The 18164-nt window shown below is 45.3% G+C and overlaps 1 protein-coding gene across 5 annotated transcripts in view; it reads left to right on the forward strand.

The window, feature by feature from the left end:
- The window catches only part of DZIP1L (DAZ interacting zinc finger protein 1 like), a 54718-nt gene that overhangs the window by 25341 nt on the left and 11213 nt on the right, over positions 1-18164 (forward strand). For 3 of the 5 annotated variants that reach the window (XM_024996266.2, XM_024996268.2, XM_024996264.2), the window contains 7 exons: positions 2344-2465; positions 3112-3273; positions 7350-7478; positions 11123-11185; positions 12489-12629; positions 15081-15111; positions 16448-16501. In XM_024996266.2, coding sequence (XP_024852034.1) covers positions 2344-2465; positions 3112-3273; positions 7350-7478; positions 11123-11185; positions 12489-12629; positions 15081-15111; positions 16448-16501 — 702 coding nt within the window. The remainder of the gene's footprint in view (positions 1-2343; positions 2466-3111; positions 3274-7349; positions 7479-11122; positions 11186-12488; positions 12630-15080; positions 15112-16447; positions 16502-18164) is intronic. The other 2 variants (XM_024996274.2, XM_024996282.2) reach the window with 2 other exon arrangements.

Consider the following 18164-nt stretch of genomic DNA (forward strand, 5'->3'; position numbering starts at 1 on the left):
GCAAAATGTGGTATATGTATGTGTGTGTATATATATAGAGAGAGAGAGAGAGGGGGAGAGAGATACAAAGAAATATTTTTCAGCCTTAAAAAGAAAGGTCCTTCTGCAATTTGCTACAATAGGTTATTTTGCTAAGTGAACTGTCAGTTAAAAGAGGACAAATACCATATGATTTCACTTATATGAGGTACATAGAATAGCCAAATGCATAGAAACAGAAAGTAGAATGGAGGTTGCTAGGGGCTGGAGGAAGAGGGGATGGGAAATTCGTGTTTAGTAAGGACAGAGATTCTGTTTTACAAGATGAAGAATGTCCTGAAGATGGGTGGTGGTGATGGTTGAACAACATTATGAATGTATTTAATCCTACCGAACTGTACATTTAAAAATGGCTAAGATGGTAAATTTTATGTTAGGTATATTTACTACAGTAAAAAATTGGAAAATACATGCCTTTCACATAGAAAATTTAAATGCAGAAAGGTAGAAAAGAGAAAATAAAAACCATGGATGATATCATCTGCAGCTAATATGTTGGTGTGTCTGTGGTCATTATTTTTTGTGTATGAATATTATCATATAGGATGCAGTTTTGATACTGCTTATTTTCAATTAAGAATATATCATATTTTCCAAAATCATTAAATCATCTTTGTAAACATGGTTTTTTATGGCTGAATAGTATTTCATCATGTGCTGATCATAATTTATTTCAAAACTGAATTATTTCTTAATTTATTTGGATAACTAAAACATTCCCCAATTATAAATCACATGGTGGCAACATTCTTGTGCATAAATCCTTGTGCATGTTCCTTATTACTTCCTTAATGTACAGTGGTGGGAAAATACGGAGAGGAAAAATATGTTCTTAAGGAAATCCCATGGACAGAGGAGCCTGGTAGGCTACAGTCCGTGGGGTCACAAAAGAGTTGGACGTGACTTAACTAAAACAACAACAATTAAGACAACTTTGGCTACATTAATGTTCAGTAATTTATTATCAGGCAGCTGACTTCTCAGATACTGCAGTTCTCCCATTCCAGACTCACCTCAAATCACTTTATTTTTATTTTATTATTTTATGTTTTTGGCGGTGCCACATGGCATGCCTAATCTTAGTTCCCTAACCAGGGTTCAAACCTGTGCCCCTGGCAGTGGAAGCCCTGAATCTTAACCACTGGATTTCCAGGGAAGTCCCTCAAATCACTTTATTAATCCAAATTAATTTTCACTGCATCTAGAAGTTGCTTGTTTCTAAAAAGCCCCATTTGAGAGAAGCCATATATCTTTAAAAAAAAAAAAGCTTGAAGTTTTAATAAAAGTACCATCTAATAATCCCTAAATGTACTTTGAAAAGTAACAGATGTCCAAGTACAATTGGTGTCTTTTTCATTAACCTTTAACTCTTAGTTTATCAGTATGTGGTTTAGTTAGAATATTCTTCTATAATTCAAGTTTTCTTCATAGTGCACAGTGCCTTTTTTTTTAATTTGAAATTTAAAACTACACATTTGAACTGTACTACATTATTGAAAAGAATGAACTTTAAAACTACAGTTCTTATCATTACTTTAAATTCCCCTCTTTGTATTAATAATCAGTGTGTACATACTATTTGGTATCCCGATTCTGTTACTCTACCAGTTTTGCATTCATATTTCCCATTTGTAAGTACTGTCAAAATAGTTATTTTAGGGACTTCCCTGGTGGTCCAGTGGTTAAGACTCCAAGCTCCCAATACAAAGGGCCCAGATTCGATTCCTGGTCAGGGAACTAGATCCCACATACTGCAACCAAAGATCTGGTACAGCCAAATAAATAAACAAAAATAAATACATATTTAAAAAATAGTTATTTTAAATGACAACTATAGTTCACATGTATTGAGCTGTCCTGCCAGGTGCTATGCTAGGCACTTGGCATTATCACATTTCATCCTCACAGTGACCCTCTGGTTTCAATTCAGTTCAGTTCAGTTACTCAGTCATGTCCGACTCTTTGCAACCCCATGGACTGTAGCACGTCAGGCTTCCCTGTCCATCACCAACTCCCAGAGCTTGCTCAAACTCATTTCCATTGAGTTGGTGATGCCATCCAACCATCTTATCCTCTGTCATCCCCTTCTCCTCCTGACCCTCTGGGTTAGGTGCTGTTATTGCTTCCATTTTCTACTTTGGAGAAACAGAGGGTCAAGGAGGTTACGTCATTTGCCCAGAGTCAGTGTACACAGTGTAAGTGGCAAAGCTGGTCTCAGACTGAGGTGTGACTGCACACAAGGAACTGTACACACCACTGACTCTGACTTGTGCTGGTCACCCTCGCTTTGCGTGGATCCCACAGGAAAGCAGAGGAAGCAGGAGCAGCCAGTGGAGGAGGTGTTAGAAGAGCTGCGGGCCAAACTGAAGTGGACCCAAGGGGAGCTGGAAGCCCAGAGGGAGGCGGAGAGGCAGCGGCAGCTCCAGGTGGGCGTGGAGGAGGAATGACAGGGGATTCAGTCACAGACTGGCCAGGAGACCCGTAATGTGCTCAGATCCCAGAGTCGACAATTCTGGCTGTTTCCCAGAGCTGAGATTCAGGGCTAGGATGGTGTCTTCCTGGATGTGCCAAGTGATTTTAGGTAGTCTGGGAAGGAAAATTCAATTATTTGGCCAGAACTGTGTGGCCAAAAGAGAGCTGCAGCTTCCTGTGTTTGCACCCTCTGAGGGCATTTGAGCCTGAATTTTAACTTCTTAAAACATACTGTTAGCTTTTGTTAACAGGAGGAGAAAGACTGGGTAAACTCCAGAAGGCAGCTCAGAGGAGGCATTCAGTAAATATTTGTAGAATGAAAATACATACACTTGCGTCATGCCTTCCATCACTTATTCATTCATCACTCCTTGCCAGGCATCATGAAGAATATAAAGAGAGAAGAGACGTGATCCCCATCCTTTACAGTTCAGATAAGACTAATTCCACTCCCAGTCCAAACACTGGGGACTGGGGGATAAATGTTCTTTGGGTCTCCAGAGTGACTTACATGGAAAAGGGGCCCTGGCAGTTTCTTAGTAAATATTTGTCATAGTGTGGAATTAATAATGATTCTCTTGTTCTTGCTTTTCTTTGTAGGAAGCAGAGATCATTCGCCAGAGGGAAGCAGAAACTAAGAAAGAATTTGATGAATGGAAAGAAAAAGAGCGGGCCAAGCTATATGGGGAAATAGACAAGCTCAAAAAATTATTTTGGGATGAATTTAAAAGTGTTGCCAACCAGAACTCTACCTTAGAGGAGGTACCCAACGTAAAAGACTTCTCAGAGTTCTTTAGCTGAAAACCTGCTTATTTGTTCACAACATTTATTTCTTTGTACTAGTTCTGAGTCCAGACAAAGACGGCAGTGGCTGGTATTGAACCCATGCTTCATCACACACTGGCTGTGTGATCTTGGGCATGTTACTTAATCTTCTTTGCCTCAGTTTCCTTTCTGTAAGATAGGTTTCTGAAAGGGTTAAATTAGCACATCAACAATACCTAACATTATCTGGCATATATTATAGTAAGAGCTCCAGAGATGTTATGCTTATTTTTGCAAAGGGCTTCACTGGACAAGAAATGAGGCAAAATGTAAATGGAAACATTTTTCTTCTAACAAGTATTTGCTGAGCGCTGGTTACAAGCAGGCACTCTGTTGGGACCTGTGGAGTCACACAGTAACTAAGATTTACTGAAACATTTCTACCCCTGTACAAAGTTCTTTATGTACACTAGCTTTTAATTCTCATAACAACCAAACAACTCTAATATTCTAAAGGTAGGCATGTCGTTAGTTTGTTAATTTCTTTTTTTAAAAAAGATTTATTTATTTGGCTGTATCAGATCTTAGTTGCAGCACCCAGAGATCTTTTATTGTGGTGCAGATTCTCTAGTTGCAGCATCAGGCTTAGTTGCTCTGATGGGATCTTAGTTCCCCCAACCAGGGACTGAATCTGTGTCCCCTGCATTGCAAGGTGGATTCTTAACCACTGAACTACCAGGGAAGTCCCTAAGTTTGCTTTTAAAAAATTTATTTATTTTTGGCTGTGCTGAGTCTTCGTTGCTGCATGTGGGCTTTCTCTAGTTGCGGCGAGCAGGGGCTACTCTTCGTTGCCATGTGCAGGCTTCTCATCATGGAGGTTTCTCTTGTTGTGGAACACGTGCTCTAGGGCATGCAAGCTTCAGTAGCGTGGGCACACAGGTTCAGTAGTTGTGATGCAGGGGCTTAGTTGCTCCTCGACATGTGGAATCTTCCTGGACCAGGGACTGAACTCGTGTCCCCTGCATTGGCAGTGGATTCTTATCCACTGTACCACCAGGGAAATCCTCCCTAATTTATTTTTTAAAAGAATTCCCTGGTGGTCCAGTGGGTAAGGCTTCTACTGTACAGGGTGCATGTTTGATCCCCGATTGGGTATCTCACATGCCGCACAGTGAGTGCTGCTGCTGCTGAGTCACTTCAGTCGTGTCCGACTCTGTGTGACCCCATAGACGGCAGCCCACCAGGATGCCCCGTCCCTGGGATTCTCCAGGCAAGAACACTGGAGTGGGCTGCCATTTCCTTCTCCACAGTGAGTACAAAAGGTAAAAAATAAAATGCCTTTAAAAAAAAAAAAAAGGAAAAGCTATTATCATTCCCCCTTTTCAAGCAAACACGTTGAGGCCACATAACTTGCCCAAACAGCTGTTTTAAGAGGTAGACTGGGATTTGAACCCAGCTCCTTAAACTTCAAAGCTCTGCTCCTTTGATAAATATTATCAAATTTATTTACAAAAAAACTTATTAAAATTATCCCTGGACTGTATCTTCCCATATAAACCTGTGTAAGGGAAACATTTTGAAAAATATTTTCAGAATGTTGTTGTGTTTTAGTCACTCAGTCACGTCTGACTCTGGGATCCCATGGACTGTAGCCTGCCAGGCTCCTCTGTCACGGAATTTCCCAAGCAAGAATACTGGAGTGGGTTGCCATTTCCTTCTCTAAGGGATCTTCCTGACCCAGAGATCAAGCGCTTCTCCTGAGTCTCCTGCATTGCAGGCAGATTCTTTACTGCTGAGTCACTGGGGGAGCTGTATCAGGGAAAAGGTTTGAAGAGAAGTATTTTCAGAATGTATTCAGCTGTTATTGGTTCTCCGAACAGCAAGGAATATATTTTCTTATTTTTGAAAATGAATTGTCTAATAGTGTTTCTCACGATCATTCTACATTTTGCCTAAAGAAACACCTAGGCAGTTTTTCCATAAGGGGATTGTTGTAGGATATGGAGGGAGCCTTGAGTGATCCATCATCTCAATCTGAGATGGAAAACCAAGGATGGAGGGTGGTGGGGTTGAAACGAGAGATAAGGGTGTGTGTGTGTGTGCATGCATGTATGTGTGTGTGTAGGGACTTGAGCCCTCCCATCCTAAATGGTCCCCTAGCGTGGACAGGGATGGTTTATGGAAGACAGGATGCTGCTCCACCATGTGGTCATGGTTCTGACCCCAGCTCCACACTCATCATCTCTGAGCTCATCTGAACCTCTGACTCCCACGCTTCCCCTGACATTGCTCACTGACTAGACACGTTCTGTAAATAGGTACTGATTTAAATTTGGAGTTGTTGTTCATAAACCACGTACTCAAAATTTAAAAGGTTACATCTGTTAGGAAATTTTGAGTTGTGGTGAATAAGGACATAATTCTTATTACCATCCATGGTTTCCTTTTAACCGGGATTGCATTGTCTTAAACTGGAACATCCATTTTTTTGTCTTCCCCCGTAGGATGACTTCTGTTGAATTTTTGTGTTTGTGTGTCTCCCCTCATCTCCTCTCACCTGAAATTTTATTATTTTAATTTTATTAAAGTATAGGAACCAAACTGGATACAAAATTCTCAGTGTACTTGGATAATTATTTTGTTAGTTTACTTTTTAAAAATTCTGGGAGTGGGGGAAACAGGTAAGATTGCATTTAGAATGATTGTGTAAAACACTGTAAGTCTACTTTCAAAGCACAAGAGATGTTTGGAGTGCCAGTGAGAGCTAAGTGCATTTTGAAAATATTTGTTCTCATAACTTTTTCCCTGTTACAGAAGTCAGAGAGCTTACTTTGGCTAAATCATCTCATTAAAGAGAGAACTTTAGATTAGACGTAGGTTAAGTCCAGTTGTCAAAGGAGGCCCCAGTTGAAAGGAAAGCACCACGATGGTTTGTAACATCAAGAAAGCCGGTCTCTAGTGTGTCGTAAGCAGCTGTGTGAAGACAGAAGTGACGCATTGGAGGCTGAAAGTTGTGCATACATCTGATAAAGCATTTAATGCTACAAAAATATTCAAGGGGTTTAGAAATGATTTTCTCAGGTCGTGCCAGTGGTAAAGAATCTACCTGGTGATGCAAGAGACACAGGAGACATAGGTTTGATCCCTGGTTGAAGAAGATCCCCTGGAGAAGGAAATGGCAAACCACTCCAGTATTCTTGCCTGGGAAATCCCATGAACAGAGGAGCCTGGTGGGCTACAGTCCACAGGGTCTCAAAAAAGTCAGACATGACTGAGAACGCACTACTGTATTTTGTATGAGAAATGGTTAACATTTGGACCCAATATTGCTTGAGCAGAAGAGTTAAAGATAATAAGAATGTGAAGTTAAACTCAGGGGCTTACCAGTTCTCTAAAGCTGTAACAGGGTCTGTGAGTTTTATATGGTAATAGAGATGTAGGTAATTGCTTTTGTCACTACAGTAGTGATCTATTTAAAAACATAACTATGGGGAGGAGGTGGAAAGGTATCTTCTCTTTGATCCACTTTTCCTTACCTTTTCCTTCACATTAGCTCAGGAACTGTTAGCTCAGGAAGCACTCACTAGGCATTGGTGACATGACTCCAAGCTGTGAAGAAGCCAGGACTTCTTGGTGACAGCCAAGATTTTTTTCTTTGTTGAAAGAGGAGCAGGAGTCCTCAGGGAGTGGTCTGGAATGCCAGAGACCCTCCTCAAGGCTCTGAGAGTCTGATTCTCTTTAGCCTATTTGAGACTGAAGAAGAAATGGGAAAGTTGTCAGACAAGTTTTGGGCTTGAAGTACAGCAGAATTTCAGTGCAATGGAAATGACACTCTTGAATTGTGTTCTTCCATGGGATTTTCTTCTCCTGTGCAAGAACTGAGCTTTCAGGAGAACCGTAGTGAAGGGGAGTGTGGACTTGTGGGAACATTTGCAGGCATGCAGATACCCAGTAAGTTCAAGTTGGGGCTTTGTGGTTGGGGTAAGTATGCCCTTCTGACACCGCTCAGGATATAAAAGACAATGTCACGATTAGATCTTCATCCGAATGAAACTACACTTTGGCGTTTTCAGAAGCTGCAGGCACTGCAGTCCCACAGTGTGATGAAGTCCAACCTGGGGTCCCTGCGGGATGAGGAGCCCGAGGAGCGACTCAGGCAGGCTCAGGAGCTCTGGGCTCTGAAGGAGAAGATGGAAATTCAGGTGAGCCAAGGTCCCATGCCTTTCTTCCTGAACCAGGCAAGAAATGTGCTGTCTCCCAACAGAGTTTCTTGTTTTCACTCTGGTTTTAGGGTGGTTGCTGTTGTTCAGTCCCTTGGTCGTGTCTGACTCTTTGTGACCCCATGAACTGCAGCATGCCAGGCTTCCCTGTCCTTCATCTCCCAGAGTTTGCTCAAACTCATGTCCATTGAGTTGGTGATGCCATCCAACCATCTCATCCTTTGTTGTCTCCTTCTCCTGCCCTCAGTCTTTCCTAGCCTCAAGGTCTTTTCCAGTGAGTCAACTCTTCGCATCAGGTGGCCAAAGTATTGGAGTTTCAGCTTCACCATCAGTCCTTCCAGTGAACACCCAGGACTGATTTCCTTTAGGATGGACTGGTTGGATCTCCTTGCAATCCAAAGGACTCTCAAGAGTCTTCTCCAACACCACAGTTCAGAAGCATCAATTCTTTAGTGCTGAGCCTTCTTTATGGTGCAACTCTCACATCTATACATTGACTATTGGAAAAACCATAGCTTTGACTGTTTGAACCTTTGTTGGCCAAGTGATTTAGGGAGATTAAAGACATCACAGTTCTATATTTCAGACCTTGTGCCAATTAATGAAAGCATAGAGTAGAGTTCTTAGGGTTCTCAGGTGTGGCTGGTGACATTCAAATGTGCAGTGTCAGATTTGCCAGGGAGTTTTTCGAAAATACATTCAGCCATGTATCTTACTGGACACCATTGCCCTCACTTTGAGTCCAACCCAGTTGAAAACTATTCTTTGAAAGTGTGACAGTCTCCTGGCTTTGAAGATATTTGGCATGGATCTAATGTTCAGTCACTCAGTCGTGTCCGACTCTCTGCGACCCCATGAACCACAGCACACCAGGCCTCCCTGTCCATCACCAACTCCTGGAGTCTACTCAAACTCATGTCCATCGAGTCGGTGATGCCATCCAGCCATCTCATCCTCTGTCGTCCACTTCTCCTCCTGCCCCCAATCCCTCCCAGCATCAGGGTCTTTTCAAATGAGTCAGCTCTTCACATCAGGTGGCCAGTATTGGAGTTTCAGCTTCAACATCAGTCCTTCCAATGAACACCTAGGACTGATTTCCTTTAGGATGGACTGGTTGGATCTCCTTGCAGTCCAAGGGACTCTCTCAAGAGTCTTCTCCAACACCACAGTTCAAAAGCATCAATTCTTTGGCGCTCAGCTTTCTTTGTAGTCCAACTCTCACATCCATACATGACCACTGAAAAAACCATAGCCTTGACTAGATGGACCTTTGTTGGCAAAGTAATGTCTCTGCTTTTGAATATGCTGTCTAGGTTGGTCATAACTTTCCTTCCAAGGAGTAAGTGTCTTTTAATTTCATGGCTGCAATCACCATCTGCAGTGATTTTGGAGCCCAGAAAAATAAAGTCTGACACTGTTTCCCCATCTATTTGCCATGAAGTGATGGGACTGGATGCCATGATCTTAGTTTTCTGAATGTTGAGCTTGAAGCCAACTTTTTCACTCTCCTCTTTCACCTTCATCAAGAGGCTCTTTAGTTCTTCTTTACTTTCTGCCATAAGGGTGGTGTCATCTGCATATCTGAGGTTATTGATATTTCTCCCGGAAATCTTGATTTCAGCTTGTGCTTCTACCAGCCCAGCATTTCTCATGATGTACTCTGCATATAAGTTAAATAAGCAGGGTGACAATATACAGCCTTGACATACTCCTTTCCCTATTTGGAACCAGTCTGTTGTTCCATGTCCAGTTCTAACTGTTGCTTCCTGACCTGTATACAGGTGTCTCAAGAGGCAGGTCAGGTGGTCTGGTATTCCCATCTCTTGAAGAATTTTCTCCACTCATGTGAGATGAGTGCAATTGTGCGGGAGTTTGAGCATTCTTTGGCACTGCCTTTCTTTGGGATTGGAATGAAAACTGACCTTTTCCAGTCCTGTGGCCACTGCTGAGTTTTCCAAATTTGCTGGCATATTGGGTGCAGCACTTCCACAGCATCATCTTTTAGGATTTGGAATAGCTCAACTGGAATTCCATCACCTCCACTAGCTTTGTTTGTAGTATTGCTTTCTAAGGCCCACTTGACTTCACATTCCAGGATGTCTGGCTCTAGGTGAGTGATCACACCATTGTGATTATCTTGGTCGTGAAGATCTTTTTTGTAGTTCATCTTTTGTTTTCTGCCATTAAAGTGGGATCATCTGCATATCTGAAGTTATTGATACCTGTCCCAGCAATTTTGATTCCAGCATGTAAGTCATCCAACCTGTCATTTCTCATGATGTACTCTGCATATAAGTTAAATAAGCAGTGTGACAATATACAGCCTTGATGTACTCCTTTCCCAATTTTGAACCAGTCTGTTGTTCCATGTCTGGTTCTAACTGTTGCTTCTTGACCTGCATACAGGTTTCTCAGGAAGCAGGTAAAGTGTTGTGGTATTCCCATCTCATTAAGAATATTCCACAGTTTCTTGTGATCCACACACTCAAAGGCTTTTAGCATAGTCAATCAAGCAGAAGTAGATTTTTATTTTGGAATTCCCTTGCTTTTTCTATGATCCAGCATATACTGGCAATTTGATCTCTGATTCCTCTGCCTTTTCTAAATCCAGCTTATACATCTGGAATTTCTCAGTTCGTGTACTGCTGAAGCCTAGCTTGAAGGATTTTAAGCATAATATTGCTGGCATAGAAATGAGTGCAATTGTATGGTAATTTGAACATTCTTTGGCGTTGCCTTTCTTTGGGATTTAAATGAAAACTGACCTTTTCCAGTCATAAAACATCTTACAATTACAGCACTCTATTTTAAGCTGGAAACAACTTAACTTTGATTACATACAAATAGTCTACACTTTTCCTTCTCTTCCTCCGCACCTTCTGGTGTCCACAAGCTAGCCAGTAGGATCTGAAGCTGGCGTTGAGATCTGTGTGCCAGCGCTGAAAACCAGTTCAGCTATGTTGATTCCCTCAGTTCTGGTGGAGTGAGACAGAAGTGGGCCTCCTGGGCAGCATCCTTCAAGCCCTGGGCAGTTAGGTGCTCACTTGCACTCACTTTCCTTGTGGGAGAGACTGTGGGCTGAGGGGGTCTCTCTTAGCACCAAGCTGTGCTGGTTTGGGTGAGGGGTAACACAGGTAAGGTGAAACTATTCTTCCCCTCTTCAGTGTATCCACTCTTGGATTTTTTTGCTTCATCAAGGTGCTAGGACCTCTAGCTGGATTCCCAAGCTCTCATAAAGGTATTCTCATCTGTGGGTATTTTGAGAACTGGAGCCTACTAGTCCATCATCTTGCTGACATCTCTTACATTTTTTAAGATGAAATCTTTGACCACCTAGAATTTGTTTTCATTTAAGATGTGAAATAAGGATACAAGTTCATATTTTTTTGCAATCCAAGTTCAAGTAGTTAACTACTTGTTTGAACACCATTTGTCAGTAATGCATCTTCCCCCCAGAGGAGATTCCATTCCCCCCGCCCCACCCCCGCCCTGTGTCTTTGGGCTTTCTAGTCTTTTCACTGCTCTGTCTGCCTACTCTGTGAGCCAGTACATTTTAATTCTTTTAGCTTTGTACTGTATTTTAATATCTGGAGGGGCCCATTTGATAAGCATTTAATCTTTTTCAGAAAACAGAATGGAGGAGGAAAATGAAGGCACTGCAGGAAGAGCATGCAGCTCAGAAGAGAGAGGTAGGTCTCACCGGACTGTCTTGGGGAGCCTGGTTTCCGGTGACTTCCTTTCATCCTTCAGCTCCCCATCCTTTGCCCCCTGCCTTGAACTGCTTGGCAGATATTTTGTTGCTGATACGGTTCCCCGTTGCTGACCCCCATCAATACACAGAGGGGTCAGCTGCCCAGAGGGCTGCTTCCCTGGCTGGGAGCAGGAGCCTCAAGGCCTTCTCTTCTGAATCCAGCACATCCTTTCTCCATGGATTCCTCTTCAGTGACTGCTTAAGGCTCTCTAAGTAGGGCTGTGCTATAAAACTCAGAGAATTGCCTGGTCATTCAGTGTTTGGGCCCTCCTTTGAAACCCCACCCAGGAGAGATCCGGGTGGTTGTGGACCTCAGCGATAGTTCAGGGGCAGCTCAAATGGAAGGGTTCAGACACTGAGACCAGTGGGGAGAGAGCAGTAGTCCTCAGCTTATATAAAAATGTCCCTGAGGAGAAGGCAAGTGGAAGAAGCCAGTTAAGAAGAGCCCTAGGTTCTGCTTCAGAAAGCTCAGAAGGTAAAGGTGCTTAGATCTGAGTCTGGTGCATGATGGATGGCCCCCCATTCAAGTGGTTCCCCTCTGATAAGTTTATCTTTTTAAAAAAATCTTTATGTATTTATTTTTTGGTTGTTCCATGTGGCTTGTGGGATCTTAGCGTCTCAACCACTGGACCACCAAGGAAGTCCCTGATAGGTTTATCTTATTTGAAAAATTAAAAAATGGGAAATGCATTCAAGTTTATTCCAAAGAGCAGAAGAACTATATTAAGGTACATGGAGTAGTCTCACTTCTGCTCCATTTCCATCTACCTATCCCCGACACCCACCCCACAGGTGACCACTTTTATTGCTTTCTTGTATTCTTCTAGAGGTTCTTTATGCAGAAATAAGTGGTGTCATTTTCTCTCTGCTCTTACATCAGAGGTTGCTTGTAACCACATTTCCTTCATTTTTTGTCTTCACCTAAAAGCACCCATTTGATGATTTTTGAATGACCTCAGCTTACCTGACTGTCCTTCCGTGGGTGACACAGCTGACAGAGAGCCTTTGCCCTGAGCTTAGGGGCCTGCACTCAATTCTCACTTCTCAGGTACCACTTAATATGTCCTCAAATAGGAAGGAAGTCAGTCTTGTTAGAAAGCTACTCGCCCAGGTCTGGAAACCCTCCACCTACTTCAGGTGAAGCTCCGGCCAGCGTTTGCCTGCAGGTGCAGGTCCTGCAGGCACTGAGCTCTCAGAGGTCCCTGCAGACATGTGACTGACCAGCCACCCTGTGCCACCAGCTGCAGGAGCAGAACGAGAGGCTCCAGGCTACCCTGTCTCAGGATCAGAGGAAAGCAGCCGCCCAGGCCCAGCGCCAGATCCATGCCCTCCGCACCCAGCTCCAGGAACAAGCCAGGCTCATTGCCTCCCAGGAGGAGATGGTAGGCGTGTCCCTCCTCATAGGCGTGTCCCTCCTCCCAGTCGGGACCTGGAGCCATAGACCCCTTCCCTGTGAGGATCTCCTTAGAGTCTCTTGGACTTGTTGGCTCCAGTCTCATTAGTTAGGGTCTCTGAGGAGAGGGAAGGGTCTTCAGACTTGAGGGGCAGAAAGCGATGAGGATGACGTGACTGCTGTCCTTAGGGGCTGTGTTGGTGGGTTCACAGTACCAGCAGAGACCATGTGAATGCCAGCGCCTGGTTAATACTTTGTTTATTCCTCCATGTAAACCTCACTGCTGCCTTTCAAGGTAGACATTACCTTTTCCCCAGCTTCCTTTGACAGATGATGAGGCAGGCTGCAGAACTTAAGCACCTCGCTTGAGTCTACACAGTGCATGTTATAAATGACAGGGGTGAGAATCAACCCTAGCCAGGTAGGTGGAATGTGAAGCCTGTGCTCCTTTCGCTGTGTTCTCAGACACATTTCTTAACTAATTCCTTTTTCATAAGTTAACAGCCTCTGAGGAGGTTGTTAGATAAGCTAGTATGACGAGAAGACATCACTTACTACGCACCCTTCTTCTAAAACCACCCCTCTGACTCTTCATCTAATGTGGACCATTCTCTGCCCAGTCAGGGTGCAGCTCCCCGTTCTGAGCCCCAGGTCAGTGGAGACGTGTATCTGTCCCCAGCTGGGCCCTGCTGTGGCCTCAGGTCCTTGCCGTGAACCACCCTCCCCAGAGCTTTCCTGGGCGGAACACCTACTGTCACTATCTAATCCACTGATCCTCTCGCTATTTGTCCCTTTCTGTTCTTCCAGCTGTTAACATATCTAACCCACTTCCTTGCTGCTTTTCTTTTTCACTACTTCCCCTAACACATTTAGCTCTTCAAAGCTGTGGCTGCCTGGAGGTTTCCTCCTTTTGTTACCAGAATTCTTATTTATAGTTGTTTCAGTTAGGAACCCACTGGCTAAATATAATAGAATAGGTTAACTGGTGTTTATTTTTATTGTAACACCAAAAGAGGTCACATTTGATTTAGCAGCAACATTATGCCATTGGAATTCTAGACTGTTATTATTATTATTTTTTTAATTGCCGTCTTTAGCATATTCCCTGGTGGCTCAGATGGTAAAGAATCTGCCTGCTATGCGACAGACCCCAGTTTTATCTATGGGTCAGGAAGATCCCCTGGAGAAGAGAATGGCAACCCACTCCAGCATTCTTGCCTGGAGAATCCCATGGACAGAGGAGCCTCATGGGTTATAGTCCATGGGGTTGCAAAGTGTCAGTGACTGAGTGACCAACACTTTCATTTTCACTTTAGCATATTGACTTAGGCTTGACTCTGATAGTTGCAGAATGGCTGCCATAGCCCCAACCATCACAACCATATTCAATGGAGAAAGTTGATGAAAGGCTCTTCTCAAGGCTTCTACTTATATTTTACTAGTCAAAACTGTGGAAACTATAGTTGTGAGAGAGGTTAGAAAAGAAATAATTAGCTCTATACTTTCTAGGATAGAGGTAAGCAAAGGAGGAATGGAAATGGACGTTGGATGAATCATTCATCAGTAAGTGGTGGAAAGCGACTCAGGCCTAAGCCGAAGAGGAGATTTGTCATAAGGTTCAACAAGGTCTCTCAGAAAGCTCAAGGCAGCGGAACAGCTAAGTCTAGGAATAAATTGAATCCAGAGACATGAAATGTGGTCAAGTCATTGCTCTGTGATATGTCTCTGTTCCTTCTTCTGTAACTGTTTTGATTTTCCCTGTGAAGGTCAGCTTCTACTCCATGTCTGCCCCACGTGGCAAAAGAAACAAACAAAGAAAATAAAAACTCAAACCAGTTAGCTGCCCAGAGCTCATGAGTTGACATGTCACCAATCCAGAATTCTCTGCCCAAACCTGGACAGTCAGCTATGGCTGTGGTGTGGGGGTCACAAAGTTACAAGGGGCTGTCCTGTCTGTGACTATGTAAACCAAGGAAGAAGAGGCACTTCCTGGAAAAGAGGGGTTGAGCAGAGAGTCAGTGGCTGTTCACATCATGCCCCCTTACCCCCAGGGGGCACTCAGCTCAGAGCCCACATCTCAGGAGGGGCAGCTCCCTTGTCCTGGCTGAGGTTACTTGTGTGCTTGTGCCCCTCTGCTTGCATGGGGGTTCCTGTCCTTCAGGCCACAGTCCCTCTCTGTAGAGGGGCCTTCTTGCCTCCCCACCATGGGAAAATGGAGCATGGTGCCAACCTGATTACCACTGTTCAGTCTTGACGCCATGCCCTCACATCTGCACAGCGGGAGGTATGTTGCGGGGCCAGGGCAGAGTATTCTGAGCTCCAGCTCACAGTGGATGGTGTGGAAACACTGGCTGTCCCTTCTTTATAGAGCTAGGCAGCCCCACCGCTCACAGCAGAGCCCCCTGCTGCCTGTAACCTGCTTTGTTCCATGTCTTTGCAGATGCAGGCCCTGTCTCTCCGGAAGGTGGAGGGTGAGTCTGTTGTCTTGGACTCTCCTGTCTCCTGTCTCTCCTGCCTCTGGTCCCCTCTCCTGTCTCTGTCATGCTATACCAGTCAATGTATAGGATGAGGATGGTGGCAGCTGCTCAGGGACCTGTGGCATCAGGCTCTCTGGCTGGACAAGGGAGGGTGAGAAGATGCTTGTTTCTGGGACAGACAGGGCTCCAGCCCAGGTTCATGCTGAAGGCATTCTGTGCAGGTAGCAGGGTTTCTTGTCTGGCCTGCTCTTCTCTGTAGGACGGTGGAGACATGAGGTGGGGTGAGGGGTGAGAATCCTGGGCGGGAGGTGATGGGCTCATGAACAGGCTCTTTCTAATTCACCACAACTGTGATTCAGTTCCATCCAACTTTACCTTGTTTCCATCCTACAGCAAGTTGACCCCAAATCTCTGTGAATATGCCTGTCTAGAGTCTGCCTTCCTCGTCTTATGTGCGTGCTTCTTAGTGTGCATGTCTGACAGATGAGGTGCTGATGTCTAAAGGGCGACAGTAACCTATGGGGGACCAGCCTGCTTGGAGGACCTGGCTAGCCCCTTGTGAAACCTTCCGACTCCACCCCACCTCTGCTGCCCTATGCCTGTAGCTTCCCTTCTGACTTTTCTGGCAAACCCACACATCTTCCCAGCCTCTGCCTTGAGGTTAGATGTTTCTTTTGCAGTCTTGCAACCAGTTCGGAGAGGCGCCGTTCTATGGCTGTGATCTGAGTGCTGGGGCTGGGGCATGTGCGTGTGTGCTCAGTTGCGCAGTCACGTCCGACTCTTTGCGACCCCACCAGGCTCCTCTGTTCCTGGAATTCTTCAGGCAAGAATACTGGAGTGGGTAGGCCATTTCCTACCCTAGGAGACCTTCCCAACCCAGGGATCGAACACGCATCTCTTGCGTCTCCTGTATTGGCAAGCCAATTTTTTTAACCACTGAGCCACCTGGGAAGCCCAGGGCTGGGGTGGGCCATTAATGAGAGCTGTGTGTCATAGACTTCAGATCCGTTGTCTCAGCACTTTGTGCCCACATTTTAGTGTGGGGCGGGTATGACTGTCCTCACTTTCTAGAAGAGCACGTGAGGCTTAGAGAAGTTCAAGGGCTTCTGTCATGGGCAGCCAGTGAGGGGCAGGGCTGGAATGTGGATTCTGATCTTGCTGCCTCCCAGGTTATGGTTGTGACCACTGCTTCGTCCTGCCCCTGTCTGCTAGAGGACTGACTCAAGTCCTTGCTGTTTCTGGCCTGCACTCACATGCTGTCCTGGCTCTTCTCTGAGGTGGGGGTGGGGCCCAAGGCCCTGGAGATACTAACTACTGCTGCTCTCCTCAGGGATCTGTGAAGGCCCGAAGGCTGTGGACACAGATGAGGACTCTTCCGAGGAAGGTGAGGCTCCGATTTCTTCCCTGGGGGCTGCCCTCTTCATTGTTGACTTTGTCTCTACTTAACTGGATCTGGCTGCCTGAATCTGGGTGCAGGGAACTAGGGATAAGCGGTAAATATTTAACCACCCGCTGCTTGTCAGGCACGTGACATGAAGGCACACATGTGCAACCTCCTGGTTCTCCCTGGCTCGGAGAGGACCAGTGGCTTGCCCAGAGCCGCCTGCTGCCTCGCCCATCCCTGGTGCCCACCCCACCGCCTCTCGCCTGGTATGACCCAGAGCAGTGGATGTGGCCTCACTGTGTGGGCTTAGGTGACTTTTGCAGTTTTCTTCTGCGTGGCGAGCATGCAGCAGGCAGATCACACCGGCCAACCTGATGTGCAGGAATCCTCCTCGGCGACCTCTGCGGAGCCCTGGGAGCCTGCCACTTTTATTCACTCTGTTCAGTGACTGACTCCGATTTGCAGAGCTCTCAACAGAATGTTTCCAGGGGATGCAAAGGAGAAGTGAAAAAAATAGACTCTCCTGGGTGAGTCGGGGAGGAGGAACTCCCAGGAAAGATCAGAGAGAGCTCACAGCCAGCCTGCTGACCAGGCCCGCATGCCCAGCCCTGCTGTGATGTGACAGTTCCAGAGTGACCCAACAGGTGCACTGAGGAATGGGTTTTATTTGTGTCACCAGAGAGTTCATCATGGGGGTATTTTGTTGTTTTTTAATGTACTTTTGAGGCAGTTATCTATGCTTTTGGCAGAAAAAGCAGAAGGGTGCACAGTAGGTCTCCCTCCTGCCAGGCCATCCAGTCTCCGCCCAGAGATTCCATTGTTAATGGTTTGTCACGTTTCTTTCCAGAGACACTTGGTGCAAACACAGGCACGTCCATGTATGCGTTCTTTTCCTTTTCCCTAAATGGGAGCACAGTATACATATTGTTCTATGGTTGTTTCTTAACCATATGGGGGGTCATTTCTTATCCCTTTATATAGAGCTGCTCCATTATTTTTTCAGGACTTCAAAGTACTCCATTGGATGGATGAACCAAAATTTAATCAGTCCTCTGCCACTCTCCCACCCCAGTGCATTTAACCTTGGAATATAGTAGTAAAAATAAGTTATACAGGTAACCCTGAGTAACACAAGGTCCACAGTGAGGATGAGCCAAATCCTCCAGTGGGGCACAGAGTTCTAGGAGGCGGTCACCGAGTGAGGGGGACCCCTCCCCACCTCCTCCACACCCCATCCCGTTGCAGGGAGGACCCAGACCTTGGTCAGACTCTGCTGTTCCTCTTCACTTGCTTTTCTACTCTTCTAGTGTCAGACCAGCAGAAGCAGCATCCCCTGGGGACTTGGCTAGAAATGCAGATTTTCAGATTCTCAAGTCCCAGACTGCACAGACTGAATCAGAACTTCTGGGGCAGGGCCTAGCCATTTCTGTCTGAATGCCCTCCTGGGCATTCTGGTGCTTGCTCAAGTTTGAGGACCTCTGTGCGTCCCACAGCTCTCTGCAATGGTCGCACACTAAGAATCTCCTGGGCTGCTTGCAGCTCTGGAGGAGCAACCGGCCGCCTGCTGCCTAGATCACCACACGCGGGGCAGACCTTCGGGCAGCAGTAGTACACAGAGCTCCAATGCTGATTTCAATATACAGCCCAGTTGGGGCTCATGCCC

This window comes from Bos taurus, chromosome 1 (genome assembly GCF_002263795.3).
Source record: "Bos taurus isolate L1 Dominette 01449 registration number 42190680 breed Hereford chromosome 1, ARS-UCD2.0, whole genome shotgun sequence".
NCBI lineage: Eukaryota > Metazoa > Chordata > Mammalia > Artiodactyla > Bovidae > Bos > Bos taurus.